The 27,429-nt window shown below is 43.5% G+C and overlaps 1 protein-coding gene across 1 annotated transcript; it reads right to left on the bottom strand.

Annotated features, from left to right (window-relative positions):
* Positions 1-15,247: 15,247 nt before the first annotated feature.
* Positions 15,248-27,082, bottom strand: LOC115647550 (C-C chemokine receptor type 6-like). The gene is made up of 4 exons (XM_030554269.1): positions 27,014-27,082; positions 21,817-21,915; positions 19,301-19,375; positions 15,248-16,574 (listed from the first exon to the last, which is right to left on the bottom strand). The coding sequence occupies exons 3-4, from the start codon at positions 19,307-19,309 to the stop codon at positions 15,492-15,494; spliced, it is 1,092 nt and encodes a 363-aa protein (XP_030410129.1). The 5' UTR covers positions 19,310-19,375; positions 21,817-21,915; positions 27,014-27,082; the 3' UTR covers positions 15,248-15,491.
* Positions 27,083-27,429: the final 347 nt, after the last annotated feature.

Genomic DNA, 27,429 nt, shown 5'->3' with positions numbered 1-27,429 from the left:
CAGTGACCATGCAGCTCTCATCAGCACAGGTGACCACAGAGTCCCAGAATTGCAAAAGAGCTCCAGCATGGACCGAACAGGAGGTACTGGATCTGATCGCTGTATGGGGAGAGCAATCCATGCGATCAGAACTCCATTCCAAAGACAAAATGCCAAAACATTTGAAAAAAATCTCCAAGTGCATGAAGGACAGAGGCTATAACAGGGACCTGCAGCACTGCCGTGTGAAACTTAAGGAGCTCAGGTAAGCCTACCAAAGAACCAGAGAGGCAAACGGCCGCTCCGGGTCAGAGCCCCAGACATGCTGCTTCTATGATGAGCTGCATTCCATTGTAGGGGGTGCCCCTACAACTACCCCAGCCCTGTGCTTGGACTCCGTCAATGGATTCTCACGCAACAGGGATGTGGATTTTGGGGATGAGGAAGATGAGGAGGAAGAGGAGGTTGAAGATAGCGCATAGCAAACAAGCGGAGAAACCGTTTTCCCCGGCAGCCAGGAACTGTTTTTCACTCTGGATCTAGTACCCTCCCAACCCACCGAAGGCGGGCTCCCGGACCTCGAAGGCGGAGACAGGACCTTTGGAGAGCGTACTTTTGTAAATATAATACATGGTTTAAAAGCATGTGTGTTTAATGATTAATTTGCCCTGAAGACATGGGATGCATTCGCAGCCAGTACAGCAAATGGAAAAGTCTGTTAACGTGTATGGGGATGGACTGGAAATCCTCCAGGGACATCTCAGTGAAGCTCTCCAGGATGTACTCCCAAAGACTGTTAGCCATGCCGTGGGGAGAGGGGTGAAGCGATCATCCCAGAGAATTGGTGTGTGGGGGGTTTAGTTGGGTTTGTGCTGCAAGTTAACCTGAAAACCGCAGCCTCTCCTTTTAAATGGCCAACCCAATGGGTGCTTGGTATGTGAAATGAGAGCGCTGCTGTTTGAAACCATTCCCACATGTTATGAAGGTTAAAGAAGCCAAAAGACTGTGGCTTATCATGGCTGCCTGCAAGCCAAATTCTGCTCCCCACCGGCCCTGCATGTGTGATCTCTCACATCAAACCAGCAGGCCCTCAATATAAGAGGCAAAAGGCAACCTTGTAAAGAAAGCACACGTGCTATGTAATATTAACAGCTTGGTTCACTGAGAAAGAGTCTACCCATTGTTCTCTAGAATGTGTCTTTTTAAAGACTACTCTCCCTTTTCTTTTCCTGCTGCAGCTGCAAATGTTTCAACACTCCCCATATCATCTCCATCCCAGAGGCTAGTGGAGATTAGAAGCTAAAAAAATGCACTTATGATGAAATGGTCTCTGAGCTCATGCAGTCCTCCCTCACTGAAAGAGCCAAGCAGAATGTGTGGAGGCAGATGTCAGAGTGCAGTAAAGCACAAAATGAACGTGAGAACAGGAGGGACGCGTGAGAGGACAGGTGGTGGGAGCAAGAGGAGAGGTGGCGGGAGCAAGATGATAGGTGGCATTAGCGTGATGAGAGGAGGCAGGAAGCAATGCTTAGGCTACTGGAAGATCAAACTGATATGCTCCAGTGTATGGTTGAGGGGCAGGAAAGGCAGCAGGAGCACAGACCGTCCCTGCAGCCCCTGTGTAACCAACTGCCCTCCTCCCCAAGTTCCATAGCCTCCTCACCCAGACACCCAAGAATGCTGCAGGGGGGCCTCCGGGCACCCAACCACTCCACCCCAGAGAACTGCCCAAGCAACAGAAAGCTGGCATTCAATAAGTAAGTTTTGAAGTGCCATGTGGCCTTGTTCTTCCCTCCTCCACCACCCCACCCGGTGCTTCCCTCCTTCTCCACCCCTCCCAGGCTACCTTGCTAGTTATTCCCCCATTTGTGCGACTAATTAATAAAGAATGCATGAATTTGAAACAACGACTTTATTGCCTCTGCAAGCAGTGATCAAAGTTGGGTGAGGAGAGTGGTTGGCTTACAGGGAAGCTAAGTGAACCATGGGGGCGGGTTTTCATCAAGGAGAAAAAAACAGAACTTTCACACCGTAGCCCGGCCAGTCATGAAACTGGTTTTCAAAGCTTCTCTGATGCGCAGCGTGCTTTGCTGTGCTCTTCTAACCGTCCTGGTATCTGGCTGCATGTAATCAGTGGTCAGCGATTTCCCTCAACCTCCCACCCTGCCATTTCCCCCTTACTCTCACAGATATTGTGGCGCACACAGCAAGCAGTAATAACAGTGGGAATATTGGTTTCGCTGAGGTCTAACCAAGTCAGTAAACTGTGCCAGTGCACTTTTAAACGTCCAAAGGCACATTCTACCACCATTCTGCACTTGCTCAGCCTATAGTTGAACTGCTCCTTACTACTGTCCAGGCTTCATGAGCCATGGGAGCAAGGAGTAGGCTGGGATAGGTGCGACCGCGTGGTGCTGCCGGCTGGGAGAGCAGCCTGAGGCAAAAGCCTCCAGCTCGCATGATATTCCAGGCAGGACTGAATCTCCATTAGACAAAACTTAAAGAAGAGAATGACCTGGAATCACTCCCATTTATGTCCTTACTACTGTCCAGGCTGCCTGTGTATGGCTTCATGAAACATGGCATTAAGGGGTAGGCTGGGTCCTCAAGGATAACTATAGGCATGTCAACATCCTCAATGGTTATTTTCTGGTCTGGAAAGTAAGTCCCTTTCTCCAGCTGTTTAAACAGACCAGAGTTCCTGAAGATGCGAGTGTCATGTACCTTTCCTGGCCATCCCACATTGATGTTGGTGAAACATCCCGTGATCCACCAGTGCTTGCAGCACCATTGAAAAATACCCCTTTTGGTTTATGTACTGGCTGCCTTGGTGGTTCAGTCCCAAGATAGGAATATGCGTTCCATCTATCACCCCACCACAGTTAGGGAATCCTACTGCAGCAAAGCCATCCACTATTACTTGCACATTTCTCAGAGTCACTACCCTTGATAGCAGCAGCTCAGTAATCACTTTGGCTACTTGGATCACAACAGCTCCCACAATAGATTTGCCCACTCCAAATTGATTCCCGACTGACCGGTAGCTGTCTGGCGTTGCAAGCTTCCAGAGGGCTATTGCCACTCACTTGTGAACTGTGAGGGTTGCCCTCATCTTGGTATTCTTGCGATTCAGGGCAGGGGAAAGCAAGTCACAAAGTTCCATGAAAGTGTCCTTACGCATGCAGAAGTTTTGCAGCCACTGGGAATCAGCCCAGACCTGCAACGCTATGCGGTCCCACCAGTCTGTGCTTGTTTCTCAGATCCAGAATCAGCATTCTGTGGCATGAGCCTGACCCATTACTACCATGATGTTCAAATTGCCAGGGCCCGTGCTTTGAGATATGTCTGTGTCCATGTCCTCATCACTCTTGTCTCCGCGCTGCCATCACCTTCTTGCCTGCTTTTGAAGTTTCTGGTGCTGCATATACTGCACGATAATGCGCGTGGTGTTTACAGAGCTCATAACTGCCACAGTGATCTGAGCGGGCTCCATGCTTGTCATGGTATTGCTTCTGCAGGGAAAAAAGGCGCAAAACGATTGCCTGCAGTTGCTCTCACAGAGGGAGGGGCAACAGATGACATGGGTTATAGGGTTGGCTTATAGGGAATTAAAATCAACAAAGGGGGCAGCTTTGCATCAAGGAGAAACACACACAACTGTCACACCAAAGCCTGGCCAGTCATGAAACTGGTTTTCAAAGCTTCTGTGATGTGCAGAGCGTCTTGCAGTGCTCTTCTAATAGCAAACAGCCTAGTCAGCAAACGGTGCCAGTGAGATTTTAAACGTCCAAAGGCACAGTCTACCACCATTCTGTACTTGCTCTGCCTACAGTTGAACTGCTCCTTACTACTGTCCAGGCTTCATGAGCCATGGGAGCAAGGAGTAGGCTGGGATAGGTGCGACCGCGTGGTGCTGCCGGCTGGGAGAGCAGCCTGAGGCAAAAGCCTCCAGCTCGCATGATATTCCAGGCAGGACTGAATCTCCATTAGACAAAACTTAAAGAAGAGAATGACCTGGAATCACTCCCATTTATGTCCAGGCGACCCCAACCAACCTTACCAAAGCCGGCCAGGAGCACCCATGTCTGCCCAGGTGTCCCAGACCAATCTCACTGAGGCCAGCCAGGAGCACCCACGTCTGCCCAGGCGCCCCTGACCGACCTAACTGAGGTCAGCCAGGAACAACCAGGAGAAAGCAGCAGATGGTGCAATACGGCTGCTAACCATCTTTGCTAACTTGCAAAGGTAAGGAGCTGCTGCTGTGTAGCAATGCAGTACTGTGTCTGTCAGCAGCACCCAGGAGACGAACGGAGACAGTGAGCTGAGCGGGCTCCAGGCTTGCCGTGGTATGTCGTCTGCATGGGTAACCCAGGAAAAAAGGCAAGAAACGATTTTTTGCCGTTGCTTTCATGGAGGGAGGGGGGTCTGATGACATGCACGTAGAACCACCCACGACAATGTTTTTGCCCCATCAGGCATTGGGAGTGCAAGTCAGAATTCCAATGGGCAGTGGTGACTATGGAAACTGTAGGATAGCTACCCCGAACTCCGAAAGTCAACACTAGCCCCGATACTGTGGACACACTCCGCCGACTTAATACACTTAGTGGGGACACAATCGAGTGTATCAAATTGATTTCTAAAAAATCGACTATTAAATCGACCTAATTTCGTAGTGTAGACATAACCTTAAATATAATATGATTATTTCATGACATCACTATAGAGCAGGGTCAAGGTTTTTTGGGTGCTCTCGTACATTTCTATACCTTAACATAAGTTTAACCTTAAGTCTGAACTTCCTGGGTTTACATAATTACAGTTGCTTCAACTTCTATAACACCTCCTCCTAAACTACTGGTGCTCTCGCTGAGTTAGTGTAGGGCTAAGCTCTGCTACTGCTGCATCAATCAAAGGGAACCAAATGGCACTGTGAAGTAGGGCAGGGAATTTTTAGAGGCTAGATCCATAAAGGGTCTAAGGCATTGCCCAGTGCAATTCACAGCCCCAAGTGAGGCATGTAGGCTCTCTATATAATGCAGGGGAAAATCAGGTGCCTACATTAGCCAGTGGGAAATGTTGACAAAAGGAGTAGGGCCTAAACCCTCACCCCTCAAAGGTAGTTAGGTGCTTAACTTTAGGGTTTAGGTAGGTACTTCCTTCTGCTTGGGATTCAAAGCCATGAATCCTCCCTGGGTGTTAGGCACCAAAGCCAGCTCAATTTTTCCCACTCAAAAAAGAGCACCCTCACATTCCAGCCAATTGGTTAAGGCACTCCGCTGAGATGAGACTTATTTTCAATTCCCCATTCTGCCTGATTTGAAGCAGAGACTTGAACCAGAGAGATTCTCACTCTGTGGAGAGACACTCACTCTCTCTCTGGAGCCCAATGCTTAATTTGTTTTACAAAGTGGCACAGCTCCAACAGGAGGGATTGAGAGAGACCCACCCAGGAATACCCATTAGGCTGCTGATTAAAGCACTCAGTTGGGAGTGGATATTCATTCAATTCTCTGCTCCAAATCAGGCAGAGTCTCTCACACTCCAGGTGAGTGTGGGCTACTATAACACTCATACTTCAGCTAGCCCCAAAAATTCCTGATCTGCTTGCCCCCAGCTGTCTCGTGCAGGTTAGGCATGCTCAAAGCATCCCGATTAATTGGCAGGGGGGAATAGCCTAATTTGAGAATCCTGCCAGAGTTTAGGTCTGAGCTAGGTGCTGAGCAATTCAGCAGCATCAGGAATTAGGCAGTTTTGCACATTTCCACCAACAGAAAGTTAGGGAAACCTAGGGAATTTAAGTGGCAGTTGAGCCATGGTTCTGAGGAGCTCAGTAGCACCTAAATGTTGACTTTAAGCATGTACAGTGGGAGTTAAGCACGTAAGTCCTTTTGTGGATTTAGCTCCAGGTGCCTTCTTTATTGCTCCTCTGACTAAATTGAATGCCAAGAGGAATACAAAGGAGGCAGAAGAAACTCTCTAAGTATGGTTCTATCCTGAAAATAACTGTAAAAACTCCACTCTCTTATGGTCTAATCCAGAACATCTCAAATCAATGGATGCAACTTCAGGTCCTTACTTAACAGATCTGATCCTTGTGAATATTCAGTCACATCCACATCTATTGTTGAAAAAAATATTTTTATTACTCTACCACTCTGAGCCCTGCAAACCCAACTCAGCTCTAAGAGACTGAAGTGGATTCATCCATCAGCAACAGAACTGCTGGTTAGGCTCCATTTTCAAGGCTGCTTGTGCAATCCAAATGCCTTCAAATTATGTACTCAGGTTGAACTCTGATTCAGTAACTCCTAGGCTAGGGGAAGGGCCACAGACATAGGCAGGCTTGTGCCTACCCACCACCAGGATTCAGTAGGTACACTTGGGCAAACAGGCTGTATAGGAAGCAGATTGAATTAATTTCATAAGGCATTTGAGTGGATGTGCTTTAGTGGCTTTTTCTACCTTTCCCTCACCTTATTCCTTTCAGAGGCAGATAGGTCACCTCTGGGATACTTGGACATAGCTGTACTTCCAAGGGATTTGTTAAGGGATCTTTGCACCAGAACAATCAGTAAATCAAGCCACCTACCTAATCTAATTTGCTCTCAGAAAATTCATTTATCTTTGGTTAATCTGAGAACACTCTTCATCAGAAAAATATGGAGAATGTGAGACTCTTACACACAATTTGTTCTTTTCTCCTGCTTGCTAAGTGGTTGAATTGTTTCTTTTCCTAGGGTAGGAGTAGGTAGATTTCAGTCTGAATCGAGGGAGGGAAGCTTATTTTATTTCTCCTTACTCCCTTCACTCCGGATGCCCCTTACCTATGTTAATTATTATAATTCACGTGCTCTGCAGTGCAATTATTACTTTGTATTATCTACACTACAGCTGCCTGCAGCATGGCATGGATCATCCCAAACCACTGAGGAAGAGGCTGCAACTGTGAAAGAAGAGTTACTGTCAGCCTCCTTCTGGACCTGTCCGGCTGACAGTGACACTCCCCACTGCCTCCTATAATCCCGTACGCCCGGCCCCCGGCCTTCCCTTCCCCCCAAATCACTCATCAGCCCTCCCTGTAACTACGACTCACCTATCACCCCCTCCCCAGCCCGGTCCCACAGCACCCCGGAGTCCTGCCCCGCCCCCACACATCACCCCTTCCCCACCCAAAGCCATGCCCCGCATCACCCCTCCCCCCACACACCGCTCTACGCCTGCTCCCCTGGAGGAAATGGAGGTGACGCTCCCGCCGCCGCCGTTATCCCCCCGCAGGCGGGGGGCGGGGCCGACCCAGGCGCGCGGGGGAGAGGGCCGGAGGGGGGGTGTGGAACAAGCGGGGCGGAGGCCGGCACCGCCCACCCGTGAGGCGCACGCGGCCCCACTCCAACTCGGGAGGGGGCAAGTGGGAAGCGAGCTGGGGGTGTGGCCGGGACCTGATTCCCTGAGGGGCGGGGCAGAGGGATGTGGGTGGGGGAGCCTGGCACTCGGGGGCGGCTGCCCTGAGGAGCCGGGTAGTTGCTTCTTGCCCGTGGGGGTCGCCCTGCCCAGGGTCCCTGCGTATGGCAGTGGTGGCGCACGGGGGGCTCCACCAGGCCTGGAGCTACTCTGTAAAGTAACCAGGGCCAGGCTCGCGAGCCAACTGCAGGGCTGCCAGGCAGCCTTCCACCCCAATTGAAATACCCAATGGCACAAGTAGAAAAATCATTTCTTGCCCATCCTGCTCTAGGGAGGAACACAAGGGGGGAGCATGTGCCCTCCTCACGTGACCATCCATGTGACTCTTCCCCTCAGCCCAGGGCCCCATGCTTTCCCCATGCCCTGTGATACCCTCCTTTGTATATACAAACAACAGCATGCTTAACTACACCGCTACCCCGATATAACACAAATTCAGATATAATGTGGTAAACCTGTGGTGGGGTGGGGCTGCACACTCTGGCAGATCATAGCAAGTTTGATATAACGCGGTTTCACCTACAACGCGGTAAGATTTTTTTGGTTCCCGAGGAAAGCACTATATTGAGGTAGCGGTGTACTCACTTTCCCCCAAATATGTAGTATTCAGTTTGTTTATCTGGAATATGGAAGTTGGGTGAGAAGTCATTTCAGCGTATGTATGACTTATTAAAAGACAAATTTTAAGTAGAACTGTATCCTAAACTGCTTTATGGTTTTATACCCAAACATTGCATTTCAAGAGGGATTCAACTTCCTTTATAGGAACAGACTCCTGAAACTTTTACCAGCCCACAAAAGTGGTCTGTAGTCATGCCAATAGCCCCATTTTCTTTAATGGAATTGAGCAAATGATTAAGGGTTTGCAGGGTTAGGTTCCAAGTTTGTAAATTGTTATGAAAGAAACTGACAATACCTGAACTGTCAGATGAGAAGGAGCTTCATTTGAATAAAGGTGGGCAAATGTGTGATAAGTCTTAGCTCCATTACTAAGATGAGGAAAATATTTTCAGCAAACTTCTTGGCAGATTCCTGAGGCAGCTGGCTGGTTTAAGGCTGTCAGTGTCTGGCATTATAATCTTCACTTATAGTTCTCTCATCCACAAAGCTGGAAAATAAGGCATTTGTTTTCTTTGTTTTGCTGCTCCAGTTCCAGTTAACAAAATGCATGTTAGGCCATGTCTACATCTAAAATTTTGCAGCGCTGGTTGTTACAGCTGTATTAGTACAGCTGTATAGGGCCAGCGCTGCAGAGTGGCCACACTTACAGCAACCAGCGCTGCAAGTGATGTTAGATGTGGCCACACTGCAGCGCTGTTGGGCGGCTTCAAGGGGGGTTAGGAGAACGCGAGAGCAAACCGGGAAAGGAGACCAGCTTCGCCGTGGTTTGCTCTCGCATTCCCCGAACCACCCTGCAAACCGCAGGGAAGGAGACCTGCTTGCTCGGGGGTTCGGGGAACGAGAGAGCAAACCGGGAAAGGAGACCAGCTTCGCCGTGGTTTGCTCTCGCGTTCCCCGAACCACCCTGCAAACCGCAGGGAAGGAGACCTGCTTGCTCGGGGGTTCGGGGAACGAGAGAGCAAACCGGGAAAGGAGACCAGCTTCGCCGCGGTTTGCTCTCGCGTTCCCGGAACCACCCTGCAAACCTCAGGGAAGGAGACCTGCTTGCTCGGGATTCGGGGAACGCGAGAGCAAGCCGGGGAAGGAGACCAGCTTGATTACCAGAGGCTTCCTCAGGAAATACCTGCTTATTCCACGGAGGTCAAGAAAAGCGCTGGTAAGTGTCTATACTTGATTACCAGCGCTGGATCACCAGCGCTGGATCCTCTATACCCGAGACAAAACGGGAGTACGGCCAGCGCTGCAAACAGGGAGTTGCAGCGCTGGTGGTGCCCTGCAGATGTGTACACCTCCTAAGTTGCAGCGCTGTAACTCCCTCACCAGCGCTGCAACTTTCTGATGTAGACAAGCCCTTAGACTAGTTTGGCTGCAAAGAGGAATTTTAGGTACAGCAGGGACAACACCTGATTCCCATCAGGCGGCAGAACTGGGCTGACATCAGAATCCAGACATCCTCTGATCAGTGCAAGCAGAGGCATTCCTCTAATGATTTCGACTTGATGTGATGCAGTAGGGATGTTATGAATAATTCAGACCAATGGTGAGAAACATAACAACAAACACTTTTTAAACAACTTCCATCCCCCTCGCCTCTCCCCTCTTGAGACTCCTGACCAACTTAACAGCACAATACATATGCTAACAAGCTTAAACAAACAAACAAACTTTAAGTTTGTTAACAGCACAATATGTATGCTAAAGCGATATAAAGAATGAATGTCCTTCCCAGCTGCGTTCTGCTCCTTTAAGGAGCAGAGTGCAAACCTCCCACCCCAAGGGGGAGGGGGCTAGACCCAAGTCTTTTCGGTACCCCATACCTACTAAAAATCTCCTGCCGGTACTGCGTACTGGAGGGTACCGCCCTATTTGCACCCCTGGAAATACCCCTCCCCCCATGTATAAACAGCTCCCCGCAGTGCAGGGAGTCTGCTTAGTGCTCGCATACATGGCTGACTGTTCTTGGGTGCCTGGTGGTTGGTAGGGGACGTGGTTACAAACACTATAAAGGAGCCAATCTTTTTGCATAGACCCTTTTTTTCTATGTACAGTCCTTGGGCAACACTTCCAGGAGACAGACGATGTTGTCTGCTTTGTCAGCAGCCCTCACGTGTCACTCACTACATATCAGACATCAAGTAAGGAATTGCACCTTGGTAATGAGGGCAAACCGTGAGTAAGAGTGTAAGGAGGACGTGGAAAATGTCATTCTTGAGGTGCTATCAACAGCCCAATCAAGCACAGCAGAAGGAGTTTTTTTGCACGGGACTTCTGCTTTAAGTGAGGGTAATGTAGCAAGTGCTAGCAAGATTGCTAAGAAATCTCCAGTTAATCTCACTTTCCATATATTTGAGACAAAAGCCAACATTTTCAAACCTAGGTTCCTAAAGGCACATTTGTAAACTTAAAAGCAGATTGATTTTCAGTAGTTTGAAGTATCCACTTCAATGGAGGTTATGACTCCTTTTTTTCCCCTGATGCCTAAATGATAGATTTGAGAGTTTTAATTTAAGGCTCCCAGGTTTGAAAATTTTGGCCAAAGGTTCCACTTCTGCTTTTATTTAAACTCAGATTGACTTCAAAGAGAGCAGGCTTGGATTCCGCAGGAATTTATCAAGTCACTTAGTTAATGAGGAGTGTTTCATTCACTTTTATTTTTTTATTATGGCTGAGTCAATAAAGTGATAAGTATAATGATAAAATTCTGGAGTTTGTAATTCCTGTGACTTTTATTTTTCCTTTTGATTAATTGTGTGTGTGTGTGTGTGTGTGTGTGTGTGTGTGTGTGTGTGTGTGTGTGTGTGTGTGTGTGTGTGTGTGTGTGTGTGTGTTGGGAGGGTGAGGGGGTAGGAGTGTTTCAATACAAAAAATAACAGTACAGGAAGTTATACAACTAAAAATTGTTAGCAAAGGAAAACATGAATGATGCCTCACCAATCTATTAGAATTCTTTGAGGGTGTCAGCAAGCCTGTGGACAAGCATGATTTAGTTGCTATAGTGTACTTGGACTTTCAGAAAGCCTTTGACAAGGTCCCACACCAAAGGCTCTTAAGCAGAGTAAGCAGTCATGAGTAAGGCTGAGAGTTTGTCATGGAGGTCACGGAAGTTACGAATTCCGTGACTTTCCGGGACCTCCGTGACTTCTGCAGGGGGTTCGGACAGCCCGTAAGCCAGCTGACCTGGCCACTGCTAAGGCAGTCTTGGGCCATCGCCCCCTTCACTTCCCACTCCCCAGCAGCACGATTTTTATAACATGTGGAAGGGGGCTCAGGACTGGGGGGTTGGGCACAGGTGGGGATGAGGCAGGCTGTGGGCGGCACTTACCTTGGGAGGCTCCCAGGAAGCAGTGACATCCCCCTCTCTCAGCTCCTAGCAAATGGCTTTGCATGCTGCCTCTGCCTGCAGGCACCGCCCCCGCAGCTCCTATTGGCCATGGTTTCCAGCCAATGGGAGCTGTGGAGCCAGTGATTGGGCAGCACGTGGAGCTAGGAGCTAAGGGAGGGACATGTTGCCGCTTCCAGGGAGCTATGAGGAGCTGGATAGGGAGCCTGTCAGCACCGCCAATCCCTTCGCCCCCCCACACACATAGTGAGGTCCCGGGCAACCACTCCCCGAGCACCCATGGTGCCCCCAAGGCTGCCGCTCTGCCCCCACAATATTTAGTCAGGGGTATATAGAACAAGTCACAGACAGGTGGTCATGGGTTGTGAATTTTTGCTTATTGCATGTGACCTGAACATGACTTTTACTAAAAATACCCATAACTAAAACTTAGCTTTAATCATGAGCTAAGAGGGAAGGACCTCTCATGCATCAGTATCTGGTTAAAAGGTAGGAAACAAAAGATAGGAATAAATGGTCAGTTTTCAGAATGGAAAGTAGTCAGTAGTGGAGTTCCCCCAGGATATGTACTGGGACCGGTGCTATTCAGTATAATCATAAATGATCTGGAAAAGGGGTAACCAGTGAGGTGATGAAGTTTGCAGATGATACTAAATTACTCAAGATAGTTAAGTCTAAAGCTGACTGAAGAGGTGCAAAGGTGTAATAAAACTGGGTGACTGAGCAACAAAATGGCAGATGAAATTCAATGTTGATAAGTGCAAAGTAATGCACCTTGGAAAACATAATCCTAACAATACATACAAAATGATGAGTTCTAAATTAGCTGTTACCCTTCAAGAAAGAGACCTTGGAGTCATCATGTATAATTTTCTGAAAACATCTGCTCAGTGTGCAACAGGAGTAAAAGAAGCTAACAGAATCTTAGGAACCATTAAAAAAGGGATAGCTAATAAAACAGAAAATATCATAATGCCACACTATAAATCCATGGTATGCCCACACCTTGAATACTAAGTTCTGTTCTGGTTTTCCCATCTCAGAAATGATGAGTTAGAATTAGAAAAGGTACAGAGAAAGTCAACAAATCTGATTAGGGGTATTGGTCTCGTGTTCCATACAAGGAGTGATTAAAAAGACTGGGACTGTTCATCTTAGAAAAGAGATAACTGAGGGGTGGATAGGATAGAGGTATATAAAATCATGAATGATGTGGAAAAAGTGATTAGGGAAGTGTTATTTACCCCTTTATATAACACAGGAATCAGGGGTTACCTCATGAAATTATTAGGCAGCAGGTTTAAAATAAACATAAGACAACATTTTTTCACACAACACAGTCTACCTTTGGAACTCATTGCCAGAGGATGTTGTGAAGGCCAAAAGTATAACTGGGTTAACAGAAGTATTAGATAAGTTCATGGAGGATAGGACCATCAATGGCTGTTAGCCAAGATGGTCAGGGACACAACCCCATGCTCCAGGTGTCCCAGAACCTCTGACTGCCAGAAGCAGGGACTGGAGGAATGATGGATCGCTCAACAATTTCCCTATCCTGTTCATTCCCTCTGAAAGACAGGATACTGGGCTAGATGGACCACTGGTCTGACCCAGTATTGGCATTCTTACATTTTTATAACAATGAAGATATATACGTGACAACGACACTGTGACTTCTGGGTGGCTTGCAGTTTGTATTCTGCTTATCAAGCACCTATGTATTTTTGTTACTTCCCCTTTGCCACTGTGTAAAGACATCTTTGAAACAAACTATGATTCATTTATTTAGCTGTCTAGCAACAAATACAGCATTGAGTTCTATAGATTTTATGTAGTCTATTTAGTGATACCTACAGCTTCTAATATGCTAATCACTAGGCTCCAGATCATTCCCACTGGCAGCAAACCTCAAAAAAGTTTCTTCCAAATTTTTCTGTTGAGGGGGGAGAGTTTAAACACACTCACACAGGATAAGCACACAAACCCTGCAGGATCCCTTGACATCTGTGCAGATTTTGGTGATCCTGTGGAGCACAGCTTCTTCTTCAGGAGGTTCTGTGTCTCTACACCTACTCCAGGACCCTTCCCCATTCACTCAGACTCACTGGCAGCAAAGTTTCTCCTGCCAGCAACTATCCTCAGAACTATTTTAAAAGGGAGAGGCTAGGGAAGGGATAATGTGTATCTACTCAGTCTTTTCACTCCTACTGCCTTGTTGCTTGCAGATCCCCAGTCCTTTCCTCTGTGGTCAGGGGACAGTATCAAAGTTTGTCCATCCCTCATTCCCACCCCACCTCACTTCCATACTGACTGGAGCAAATCCGGAGGGTCTCCCCTGCACAGGGGTCATAGGGATAAAACATGGTGCCAGGATTGGAAGTGCTTCCTCAAGTCCTCTATCATCTCAAAATCATCACTCAAACACCATATGCAATTAATAATATGCAAACCATCATTTGATTTGTGTGAAGAAAAGCACACAAAATTCAATAAGGAACTAAGTTCCCGCTAAGCTGCATGACCGAACAGCAGGCTATCAAGGGCCGTACAGGTGTGAGAGGCACCTCATCCCTGGCCCCGGAGTTGCCACAGGTGGGAAGAGGTGCCTCTCCCCCAGCCCTGGAGCTGCCGCTGCTAACAAGAGACGCCTCTCCCCTGGCCCCAGAGCTGCCGTGGCAAAGAGGGCTAGGGGGAGTCCTCTCTCCCCACCACAGCCCCGAGGCAGCCTGCATCCCAAACCCCTCATCCCCGGCCCCACCCCAGAGCCCACCTCCCTAGCCAGATCCCTCATCCCCTGCACCCAACCCTTTGGCCCTGAGCCCCCTCACACATCTCAAACTCCTCGGCCCCACCCCCACCACTTATCACCTCCATATTGCTGCACATAACAAAATTTATTCCACACATGGATGTAAAAAATTAGAGGGAACACTGATAAACTCCTTATCTTTTTTAATATACACAGAATATGAACTATAATAAGCATATCTTATCATACAGCTTTTTCAGACACTACCTTGGAAATCTGTTACAGTTCCAGGTTCATTTGCAAAAATCATAGAAGTAATATTAAACACATTTAAAATGATATTTTCTACTATAAACAGCAAAATATAGTTCAAAATCTTGTATCTAATGATAGGGGAAGGAGGAAACATTGAATAGGCTTTATAATACAGCTTTTAAAATGAATAAGGAATTTTCAGTGTAGGCAAATGACCCTGTTTCAGCTATTTAACATTAGGATAATGAAGATGGAACTGTATTATTTTTCTGCCAATCCGTTATCAAACTTTTATTTGCTGGAATTTCTACTAGTAAGAATGCTTTGCTATATATGAGTAAATCTATATATATCTATATATCTATATATATATATATATATATTTGTATTTGTATTTTTGTATCATGTTTGTATAATTTACAGTTAATTAACAATAAAAGCTATATCTAATCTCCAAATTTGAAGAGATAATCAGAAAAATCAGACTGGTGTCTATAAAATCATGACTGGTGTAGATAAAGTAGATAAGGAAGTATTGTTTACTACTTCTGATAACACAAGAAGTAGGGGTCACCAAATGAAATTAATAGGCAGCAGGTTTAAAACAAATAAAAGGAAGTATTCTTTCACACAACACACAGTCAACCTGTGGAACTCCTTGCCAGAGGATGTTGTGAAGGCCTAGACCATAACAGGGTTCAAAAAAGACCTAGATAAGTTCATGGAGAATAGGTCCATCAATGGCTATTAGCCAGGAATGGTGTTCTACTCTGTTTGCCAGAAGCTGGGAATTAGCGACAGGGGATGGATCACTGATTACCTGTTCTGTTCATTCCCTCTGGGGCACCTGGCAGTGGCCACTGTCGGAAGGCAGGATACTGGGCTAGATGGATCCCTTTTTTTCCCATAGTCGTGTCATTCTTCTGTTTATGTTAATTGTTTTGAGGGAGGGAGCTGTATATCATAGAAATTACTATTTAGGGTGTTGGAGAGTCAAAATCACTAGCTATGACATGAATAATGAGATTGATTTGGATTGTTGAATGAATATAATCAAAACTCCTTCATAATAATGTTGAAGTTATATTACATAGTAAAGGATGACACATTGTCACTCATAATTTCACTTGTCTGCCTGGAGTGATAGGTATCAGAACTTATCCTTGAACTCTTGGTCTTGTATTTCTTGTATCTCAGGCACCAAAGGTCCTTCATTATATTCACAAAGTAACTTCTAAATTTCACCCCAATAAAAGCATAGAGCACTGGGTTCAAACAACAATGGAAGAAGGCCAGGACTTCTGTAATGTACTTCGCAAAGGCTATTTGCTTTTCACTATCACACAGTTTATTCAATTTACCCATATTTATGGCAGTCACAAGAAGAACCATGTTATATGGTACCTGACAAACCAGGAAAACAATCACAATTAATACAATCAGACATATTGCTTTGTTTCTTTTGGAATTCTGAGCTTTCACCAAGCTATTGACAATGAATGCATAGCAAAATACCATAAACAGCAGAGGGATAAAAAATCCAAATAGAAGTTGCATACCCAGCAGCAATAATTTCAAAGAAGTGCCTTTTGTCTCAGTATTGGATCTGTGTTCACAAATCTGTTCTGTTTCATTGACGGAGTGGCTGTAGCTTTGACTGAATATGAAAGTGGAACAGGAAATTAAAATTGACGATATCCATACAGTCAAACAGATCAGACTACTGTATGCTAGCGTTCTAGCCCGAAGTTTAAATGACTTTGTTGCCTGTACAATAGCAATGTATCGGTCCATACTGATAAAGGCCAAGAGTAGCATACCGCAATTGAAGTTGATTGCATAAATACCTCTGGTAATTTTGCATATGAAGTCACCAAAGATCCATTTTTCAGCAGCATAATTTACTGCCCAGAATGGAAGTGTGAGAACAAACAATATGTCTGCTATTGCCATGTTGAAGAGGTATATATCTGTCATAGACTTGGGTTTTTTATATAAAGCAAAGGTCATTACTACAAAGATGTTACCCACTAAGCCTAAGACGCATATAATTGAGTATGCAATTGGCAAAAATACTTTTGTGAAGTTTCTGACTTCTCCTTTGTCACATGGTGTTTGAATTTGATCATAATCAAATGGATCGTTTGGATAGTCTGTGTAGTTTTCTACCTGCAAAAACAATACAGACGGTTAGTGTAAACATTAGTGCTCATTTCTGCAAGTTCTCTCTATTGCGTAAACAATGGAGAATTGATGGTATGAGACAGAAAGGATCAAATTCTGCTTTTAGATACATCCCAGTGCCTCAATAAAAGTCATGGAAATATTTGGCCCCAACAGTGTTTGAAAGGTAAGATACAAATAGTACTCCCAGTCACTTCTCTTCCAAATCCACCTTTTCCTCACAGGGCCGCCCAGAGGTGAGGGCAAGTGCGGCAATTTGCCCCAGGCCCCGGGCCCCGCAGGGGCCCCCACGAGAGTATTTCGGGTCCTCTGAAGCGGGGTCCTTCACTCGCTTCGGGGGCCCCAGAAAATTCTAGCAGGGCCTGGGCCCCCGGAGCTTCTTCCACTCCGGGTCTTCAGCAGTGGGGGGTCCTTCCGCTTTGGGAAGGAAGAACCCCCTGCCACCGAATTACTGCTGAAGCGGGACCTGCCGCCGATGTGCAGCCAGGTCTTCAGTGGTAATTCGGCGGCAGGGGGTCCTTCCGCTCCGGGACCCACCGACAAAGTGCCCCAAAGACCCGCGGTGGGGATCCCCCACCGCCGAATTACCACCGAAGACTCGGCTGCACTTCAGCAGCGGGTCCCACTTCAGCAGTAATTCAGCAGCAGGGGGCCCGGCCACGGCTCTTCGGCAATGGGTCCCAGAATGGAAGGACCCCCTGCCGCCGAATTACCGCTGAAGTGAGGGACCCCCGCTGCCGAAGACCCCAGACCCCCTGAGTCCTCTGGGCGGCCCTGTTTCGTCATCATCCTGACCACCAAAATCCTTGTGCACTCCAGTGATATGCTGTTGTTAGGCCTGAATAAAGATATAGCAGACAAAACCAGGTATGCCAACCTGACTAAAGTCAGGCTAACAGAGGTTTGTGGGTAATCCCTGAGTGGAAAACACTGAAAAGCAGCAGCATGTCTCACAAGCGCTGGGAAAAAGTGAGATAAAAGAGAAGCTGCATTCCTGGCATAGTACCAGATGTGCTGTGTTCGGGCAGCTCCTTCGAAGAAGTGATAAGAGCCCTAGTTTCCCAGCCTCCTTGTTTTCATTCCCTGGTTTTGTTCTTTGTTTGTTTTTAACTCCCCTACATTTCTAACTTTAGGCATGCATGTATACTAAAGGTGTCTAGTTTCTAGTTGTTAAAAGAAGGGGGTGGGTTGCTCCAGTGAATAATTTATGACGCAATGAAACTGTCTATATAGGCTTATACTAAGATGTAAGAGGGGGCTGGTTCTCTCTGGAGACGAGCTGCTCTCTATTGATGCGTGCACTTGTCAATAAAGAGCTTTTGATCGGACCTTGCTGGTGTTGCCTGTCTCTCTTGCGGTCAGACAACGAACTTTGCCGTCGGGGTTAGAGTCCCTGACACTGTCAAAACTCTAACAAAGGGCTCCCTCAGAAATGTTCTGCTTCAGTTGGTGATACATAAAAAGTTCTCTAAATAAAATTCTCTCTCCCCCTGCATACTTGCACTGAGCACAGCTCAGACAATCTAGATCTTTATTGTCTCCTCCAGCATTAGATCTTTCCCACAACTGTGAAAATACACTATTTTAACAGAAGAAGATTTTTCTCAAAATGACAGATGTGTTTGAAGGAGTCTGGAGAACAGCTGAAAAATAACTCAGAGACTTTAAGGTCAGAAGGGACCTCATGATCATCTAGTCTGACCTCCTGCACATTGCAAGCCACAGAACTTCACCCACCCACTCCTGTGATAGACCCCTAACTACTGGCTGAGTTACTGAAGTCCTGAAATCATAGTTTAAAGACTTCAAGTTACAAAGACCCCACCATTTACATAACATGGTCTCTAACCTTGAATGTTGTTTTACTATATTTACAAGTCTTTCTTCTAGCATAGCATATTTGTTGTTTTTCTTGTGCTTTAGCAATATTACTAAGAGCCAGGGCCAGCGCTACCATTTAGGTGACCTAGGCAATGGCCTAGGGTGCCAGAATTTTTGGGGGGCGCTATTTTGCCGGGGGGGGGGGGCAGCACACGGGTCCGGACGGTGGACCTACCGCAATCATGCCGGCGGACGGTCCGCTGCTGGAAAGGCTCCGGTGGAGCTGCCACAGTCATTTCGGTGGACGGTGAGCTGGTCTAAAGGCTCCGGCGGACGTACTGCAGTCATGCCTGCGGCAGGTCCACCAGAGCCTTTAGCCCAGTGGACCGCCTGCTGGCATCATTGCAGCAGCTCCACTGGAGCCTTTCCAGCAGCGGACCATCCACCAGCATGACTGCGGTAGGTCCACCGGACCCGCAGGGGGTGGCGAAATGGCCATCCGCCTAGGGCGTCAGAAACCCTGGCACCGCTCCTGCTAAGAGCCAATGAAATATTAGCATTTTTTCTAGCATTCAAATTAGCGCTATACTCCTTGTAGTATTGTTCATTTAGTCCCTGGAAATCTGGTGGCCAATGAGCATAATAAAATCGTAACTGAACTATAAGTGGGGGAGATAATCTTCTGGAATAGACCACAGAACTCCATATGAAAACTTCAGCAGGATATCCAGTGACAACACAGTCTATGAAACATCACATCATCACAAATAACTTTTATTAGTCAATCACTCCCAAGGTCATGACAATTTGTCCAGCACTTCACAGAACTGCCACTTCCAAATCAACTGTTTCATTGGTCTATTAATACACTTCATCATTACACTACTTACCTCAGTCATTTTGGTGATGTGCTTCTTCTGATGAGAAAAGAATTGGTGAGAACAGTTTTGGTATCCTCAGAGTGCCTGTTCAGGAGGGAAGTGGATTGGATCAGGAGAGCAAAACAGGAAGCGTCGAGATCAAAACAAGAAATATGCAGCAACAGAGAAAACTAAGATTAACAAAATTCATCAAAATATATTGTTTTCACTGAGATGTTCTGGTTTTGATGAAGTCTTCGTTGAAAAGGTAGGAAGTTTTTTAAGGCAGGGGAAAGTGAGTCTTATACAGTATTCTAGAGCCTGGTGGTTAGGGCATTGGCCTGTGATGTAGAAGACTCAGGTTCAAGTTCCTGCACTGACAGATTCAGAGTGATCTGGTATTAAAAAACTCTGATGGGGAGCAGGGACTTGAAACTGGGGTCTCTCCCACCACAGGCCAGTGTCTTACCCATGCACTCTCCCTTGACATTTGTGAAAATGTTTGAAAGGTTTTACTTTCATGCCAATGCAGAACAAAAACTAATTTCAACACCTCAGCAAGTTGCCGCGAAACAGCATTGTTCTCTGATCAACTGTAGTTGAAGGTGATAGCAATGTTGAACTGAAATTGAGTGTGTTTGTGTTGGTGAGGCAGAGTGGTAGTGGACTAACACTTGGAGACTGGTATTAGTTGTGTGAATTCTCCTTAACTTATGATTTCTTTGCTTTTCAGTATTGTGAGGAAACACACACAATCAATCTTAACTCTAATTTAACAAACTTTTTTTGTGTAGGAATTATTTGAGTTTAAAAAAATTTTGATTTTTGGAACTGTGTGGACTGCAGACTCATTTGTGAAGGGGCTGGAGAGAGAGGCTTTCTGTGAGTGGGACTGAGGAGATGGTCTTTTCTGTTTCAGACCTGGCACGCCCATTAGAGAAAGCTTTAACCAGTGCTCCAACTTCCTTTGCCTGCTTCTCAAAGTTTTAGTTGTGAAGCTGCAGGAGCCTGGAAGCCTGCAGAGGTTTGAGCACTTGGTGGAGGAAGCTTGAATATTATTTAAAGCTGTTTCTTGAAAGTATAAAGTTTCAAACCAAACAGATGTGATTGTTTAACAGGCTCCCTTGTTTCCCCAGCTGTGCTTCCTGGCCAGCTACACTTTGAAGACCCTCAGATAGTCTCTATCTGCTCCTTTAAGTCTTGAGTAGGCACTTTCTGTCTCATCCAGCCATTGTCATTTGTCCACTGTCCAGTCTCCATTATACCAGCTGATTTTCTTGTTTGTTGTAAGTATCAGCACTCACATGCAGGACAGCTGCTCCTTCCTATGGTTTTACCAAGATGCAGGAGACAGGCTGTACCTGAGTCCTTGCTTATAGTTCAGCCAATGAAGCCCTGAATTAAATAGCTGTAAGACAGTGCTATCTTTGTCAGTTTCTCCCTAGGTGATTTACCTTGCAATTATATATTAAAAATCACACACTCTGTCACAATTAATCAATGTGAAATCAATTATTTGCCACAATAGTTGTAAAATACATCTAATAACAAATAAATTGAAAAATTGCATGCAGTGTAAATAGAAATACTTATGGCTCAAAGTATTTACAGACCATACACATCAATTAAAAAAAATAACCCATGCCTTGGATTTTGGAATAATCTACAAGTGAGTCTGTTCTCAATTCTCAAACTCCAGGGACCCTAAAGATTAGGCTCATCTTCTCCCACCAAGCAAAAAATCAAAAGTGGTGATATAAAAAAGTTTATAACTCAAATGAATTAACAGATTTACCTGAAAAACTCTCATAAATTATAAAAAGTAAATTCTCTCAGTTTGATGAGGATATAGAATTTAATCCCCATTTTAAATGGGGTGAATAAGGGCTGCAGTATTTAACCCTGAGCCCAAAGACTTGCCACACTTCATGCTGACTGCACTAGGAGCGAATTCAGACCCTATATAAGCAAAAATTTGTTGCCAGTAGTAATTCTTCTCAGAGGGCTTTTAACAGGCATTTGGTTAGTGTGCCTGCTTTTGGCTCTATTTTTCTATAACATATTAAGTAATTATCAGGGGTAAGTTTTCATATTGATCCTCTAAAAAACATAAGTTCTTTAATAGTGCTTCTATATATATAGACCCACTCACATACAGTCTGTACACTATATGTAATACAAACCCAGCAACATGCTTTTGTTGTGCCATTTTTCCAGTGCATGTACCTCAGTATATTTCAACCAATACATGAGTTGCCAAAAGTACTAATAAGATACAAAGGTAAACAAGTGAATAACCTGGAATTATAACAATATAGACAGAAGAGTCTTATGTGGTGGATAAATGATAAGCTTGGGTAAGGAAGATAGATTTCTGAAAGGTAAGAAGATTTCGGATACTTCAATTAAATCAGTAGGTAACCTGCAAACATTGCTAAAAATCATCACAGCTCCACTTCTTACACTTTCCAGGTGTATGGATTAAACAGATTTGGTCAGACTATTGTTCAAATATTTGCATAGCCTTGTTTTATTTCATTACTCACCAATACAGAAAAATGAAGCATCAGGCAAAGAGGAAGTAGGTATTCTGTTCTGTTGTGGTCACCCTCAACTTCAGTAGAAAGGTATTTGAATATTAGGAACTCGAGAAACAAGAAATAACAGCATTATTATAAGTAATGGTTAAATTGAAATGATCACCGCTTCCTCCTAACATGTAACAACAGTAATATGTTTTGTATGTAAGGGCAGAGATTCAACAATAGGTGTACTGTAGATGACAAAACTGGATATTACATGATTAGTCATTAGACACTATTAAAATTTTGATAGTTTTGATTAAATGGTCCTATTAGCATTGGAACCAGGGAGAATAGACCTGTATCTAATTAAATGGCTTCATTAAATAGTTTCATTGTGCTTGGAATATATCATGAATTATGGCCTCTATCCTGCAAACAATTAAGCAAATACTTAACTTTATGAATAGGAGAGTCCAGTTGAAGTCAACGGAGTTACTGGCAGTTTCTATAAAGTTAAACACATCCAAGTGTTTGCAGGATCAGGGCCTGCCTTAGTTACTTAATTGAACAGTAAATATGTTCTGAAGTACACATAAGATCTTACTACATATTGAGTTCTAAATTTTCCAGATGATATACCCGAACTGTACTCATGCAAAATGTGCACTTGCACAGACAAAACAGGAAAATCTTTGTCCCCTATTTTTGTGCACACATTTGCTATTTATATATTCATAGCTCAGGCACAATGTTAACATTTGTTCTAATTAGCCTTTGAAGGATTTGATTTTATGTTGTATGAATTCTGGATAATATCCATGTTTATTTCCATGCATTTTATTATTCATTTATGTTAATTCAAATGTTTGCAGTAACAGGAAATTAAACACAAAATAAGTCACTCAAATATGAATGATTTACTCAATGTCCTGAGTGTAAAATTGTCATAGTTTGTAATATTATTGGATGTCACCAGATGATGCTGTTTCAGTGGGCCTTACAAATTTTGTTTAAATCAATAGGAGGCTAGATCTTGGAGAAATGCTAGATATTGGGTGTGACACAGTTCTTTTTGGAAGTTGAACATACAGCAATAAGTTGGTTCCCTACTTGAGTTTCTTTGACTGGAATAATTTTATAGATGCCAGGCTGCTGTCTACAGGACATACCCACAGAATCAAACACATTGCATGGTGTCAAAACATAAAATAACTGATCAAACTATTATGTCAAAAGTCAATAATAATTTATAGTTACTATCCTAGAGCTGTTTCTAAGGTCCCCTTCTCCATATAGCAGCATTAAAGGCCCTGAATAGAATTAGGTTATAGAATCCAATCCTTTGCTAACATTACTGACACAAGCACATATACTCTCTTATTAGCCCTCATCTAGTTTTTCCCTTTATATCCACACACACACATTTTCATTATTACTGATAAAAACTAGGGTTGTCAAGCAATTAAAAAAACCAATCATGATTAATTGCGCTGTTAAAAAACAATAAAATACCATTTATTTTAAATATGTTTAGATGGTTACTACATTTTCAAATATATTAATTTCAATTGCAAAACAGAATACAAAATATACAGTACTCACTTTATATTTATTTTTTATTATAAATGCACTGTAAAAATAAAAAATAGTATTTTTCAGTTCACCTAACAAGTACTGTAGTGCAATCTCTTTATCATGAAAGTTGAACTTACAAATGTAAAATAACAGCATTCAAAAACAAAACAATGTAAAACTTTTGAGCCTACAAGTCCACTCAGTACTACTTCTTGTTCAGCCAATTACTAAGATAAAAAAGTTTGTTTACATTTGCAGGAGATAATGTCATTTGTTTGCAATGTCACCTGAAAGCGAAAACAAGCATTTGCATGGCACTGTTTTAGATGGCATCACAAGATATTTATGTGCCAGATGTGATAAAGTTTCATATTTCCCTTAATGCTGCAACCACTATTCCAGAGGACATACAAATGTTTAGCATATATAGCATGTAAATACCTTGCAACACCAGCTACAAAAGTGCCATGCAAATGCCTGTTTTCACTTTCAGGTAACATTGTAAACAAGAAGCAAGCAGCAGTATCTCCCGTAAATGTAAACAAACCTGTCTGTCTTAGTGATTGGCAGAATAAGAAGTTGGACTGAGTGGACTTCTAGGCTATAAAGTTTTACACAGTTTTGTTTTTGACTATAGTTATGTAACAAAAAAAATCTGCATTTGTAAGTTACACTTTCACGCTAAAGAGATTGTACTTCAATACTTGTATGAAGTGAATTGAAAAATACTATTTCTTTTATCATTTTTACAGTGCGTATATTTGTAATCAAAATAATAATATAATGTGAGCACTGTGCACTTTCTATTCTTTTTTGTAATTGAAATCAATATTGAAAATGTAGAAAAACATCCACAAATATTTAATAAATTTCAGTTGGTATTCTATTGTTATAACTGCGATTAATCATTGAGTTAATTGCACGAGTTAACTGTGATTAATTGACAGCCCTAATACAAAATTTCCTTCAGTTTTTGGTGTGTGAATATGCATGTCAAACAAAAAAGGGGTGAAATTAATTTGTGATTTGACTCAATTGATTCAGTGGAGTCGTTTTGGGGATGAATTTAGTTGCTTATCATTGTACTGTCTAACCCAAAGTTCCATTTGGATAGGCCTGTAGCAGATTATTAAAGTCATAAAATGGTTGAGAGACTGACCCAGTGTCTAGTGGAGATTGAGGCATGGAAGAGAGAAAGATGTCTGGATTGAGGCTCAGCCGAGACAGAGGTGATGTTGGTAGGCTGGGAGAAGCAACTGGAAAAAATGGCAGAGATATCTGCCTCTAAATTCAATTGTCGTTAGTCACTTGAGTTTATAACATAGAGCTTTGCTAGGGCCAATAGCTGAATTTAGAAAATCAAGTGGGAGCAGTGGTTCCCAAGGTATTTTTCCCTCTATGGCTGGTCTGACAAGTGTGATCATATGGAAGCTTGCTCCCACTATCCATGCCTTTGTCACTTCCAGATTAGATTACTACAGTGCACTTTATATGAGAATATATCTTAAAATAGTTTGTAAGCTGGAACCTGGTGCAGAAGGTGGCTGCTTGGTTTGTAGGTACAGCATCCTTTAGAAAGCACATAACGCCTGTGCAATGCTATCTGCGCTGATTACTTGTGAGCTTACAGACAGATTTAATGATGCTGGTTCTAAATGATATAGCCCTAAATGATCTACAGCCGGTCTATCTGAGTGATGGTCTCCCATCCTATGAAAGACTGCCACAGTTGTGCTCAGCACAGGTACTGATGTGAGTTCACCCTCGATATAACAGAGAAGGTGACTTAAGAGGCTAACAGAATTCAGAATGGCTCCAGGGCTCTGAAATAGCCTGATTTAGTGACTTTCATGGCATGTGCCAGGGCCCATTTGTTTCACCTGGCCTTTGAAGAGGGATAGATGGAGCAAGATACTGTCCAGTAACTGATGAGGGATAGTATTTAAGCACATGTTAATGGTGTGTTAGAATGCATGAGCTAAGCATATTGCATTTTTTGTTTTGTATGTTTAGATAACTGGCATGGTGCCCAGAGCTTGTGGATAGGTGTTTTCTACTTATTGCAAAAATAAAAATAAAAAATTGTAGATACAGTAATCTACTCTATATAATGTATTTGTTCTATGATGTATAAAAATGAACTCATCATTAAAATGTCACCATCTTGTCAGTAAATTACGTCCCCAAAGGCCTGTTTTAACAGCTGTTAAACTTGTTTTATTAAGAACAAATGAAACCTACAGTTATTACAATCAAGAAATTAAGCAGCTTGGTTAAAAAAAGCTTTTCTTTAAGATCTTATTTGCCAATACTTTTTTTTTAGATTGTTTATTCTGTTTTGCTGTCTAGTGAATAGTTGCATTTCCAAAGAGTCTGATCCAAAACTCACTGAAGTCAATAGAAGTCTTTCAGTAACTTCACTGGGCTTTGGATCGGGCTCATAATGTGGTTTCTGGACTGTTCTGGAGATATAAATACTAGTTTTATTTCTAATTCTCTTGCTTCTGAAGTATCAAGCTATAACATATAACCTCCTCAGTCACTAACAGTTTACATGAAAGTAGCATGTGAAAATGTTTTCATAATGCTGATAGAAAATAATTTCTTTCTAATAAATTATTATAAAATATTTTAAAAATCCCTAATAGGAAATTCTATTACCTTTTACAATGCATTTGTAAACTGAGGTATAGACAGTTATTATACCAAGTCTTTATTATGGGTGATAGCATGTCTTTGAGGAACTTGCTAAAGAGTAAAGCAGTTTCTATTAATATATAAAACAGATCCCTTGATTCATAACAATCTTGCTTGCCATATTAAAATTTTGGCCCCAATCCTGCCATGAGTCACATCCAGGCAGACCCCTGGCTCACAGAGTGCATTGCAGGATAGGGGTCTTTAACATTTCTACCTTGCCATTAGAAAACTTTTGACAACTTTGGAACGAAAAGGTGATTGTAATTCTTTCAGAGTCGACTTCATTACACAAAGCGAACTCCAGCTCACCTCACCGCTGTGAGTAGTATGATCAGCTTCAGTGGGATTACTCACATGAGTAAAGTAAGCAGGATATGGTAATGGTAATGATTTATATTCTTCTAAACTGGATACATAACTCAATAAATGTGCTAGTTTTTAGTCCAGATGCTCACTTTCAAATGAAGAATTCTTCTGCTAGTAACGGGCTTAATTGTCCCTATCAGGTGCTGGCCCACATTCTAAGCATTTACAAAGCAATGGTACAACTACCTTGGGAGGTAATTAAGTATTATCATCATCACTGTGCTATAGACAGAAAAACAGACCCAGAGTAGCTCCATGACTTTCCCAAAGCCACACAAGGAATTGGTGTCAGTGGTGGAGATGAGAAGTCAGAAGATACAGATTTACAATCTGAGCCCTAAGCACATTTAGTTAAAATAAGAGGGATTGTTATTACCCATTAAGTAGACTTATCAGATGTTCAGCTTGGACACTATACAAAGCATTCCTGATTCTTTTCTGTATTCTAACATTCTCTAATTAAAGTGTAGCTTTTGCTTTTAGTCTGTAATAGACACAATTAGCAGCAATAAAAGCAGACTTTGAAAATGAAGAATTAATTCCATTTTCATTGGCTAAGGTAGCTAGTCCGACTTACCAGCACTGCACATCTTCTTTTGACCCATTTATTAAATCCAGACAGCTGTTCAAGCAGACACTAAACTTCTCAAAGTGTTGTAAGAAGAGGGTTTTTTTTTCTCTTTTTAAGACAGCTTACTAAAAATCTGCATGTTATGCAAATGAAACCCCTACACCGTCCTATATTTCAGTTCAAAAGGAAACTTACTCTCATTTTGCTAATATGGTTATTGTGGTTTGTCAAATCTCACCACCTGTGAGCTGTCTGCCACCACTAACTGAATAAAGAAAATATAAAAGGTAAGAAAAATACTGTGCATGTTATGCAAATGAAACCCACAGGCTTAATGTGGGCTGATCCTGGGTTTTTTTGGCTACTCTAGGAAAACTTCAGCATGTGTCATCCACTTTGTACCATCCCATGTTTTGAATTCA

The sequence above is a fragment of the Gopherus evgoodei genome, chromosome 3 (genome assembly GCF_007399415.2).
Source record: "Gopherus evgoodei ecotype Sinaloan lineage chromosome 3, rGopEvg1_v1.p, whole genome shotgun sequence".
Classification (NCBI taxonomy): Eukaryota; Metazoa; Chordata; order Testudines; family Testudinidae; genus Gopherus; species Gopherus evgoodei.
This window is presented reverse-complemented; position numbering and strand designations above follow the sequence as displayed.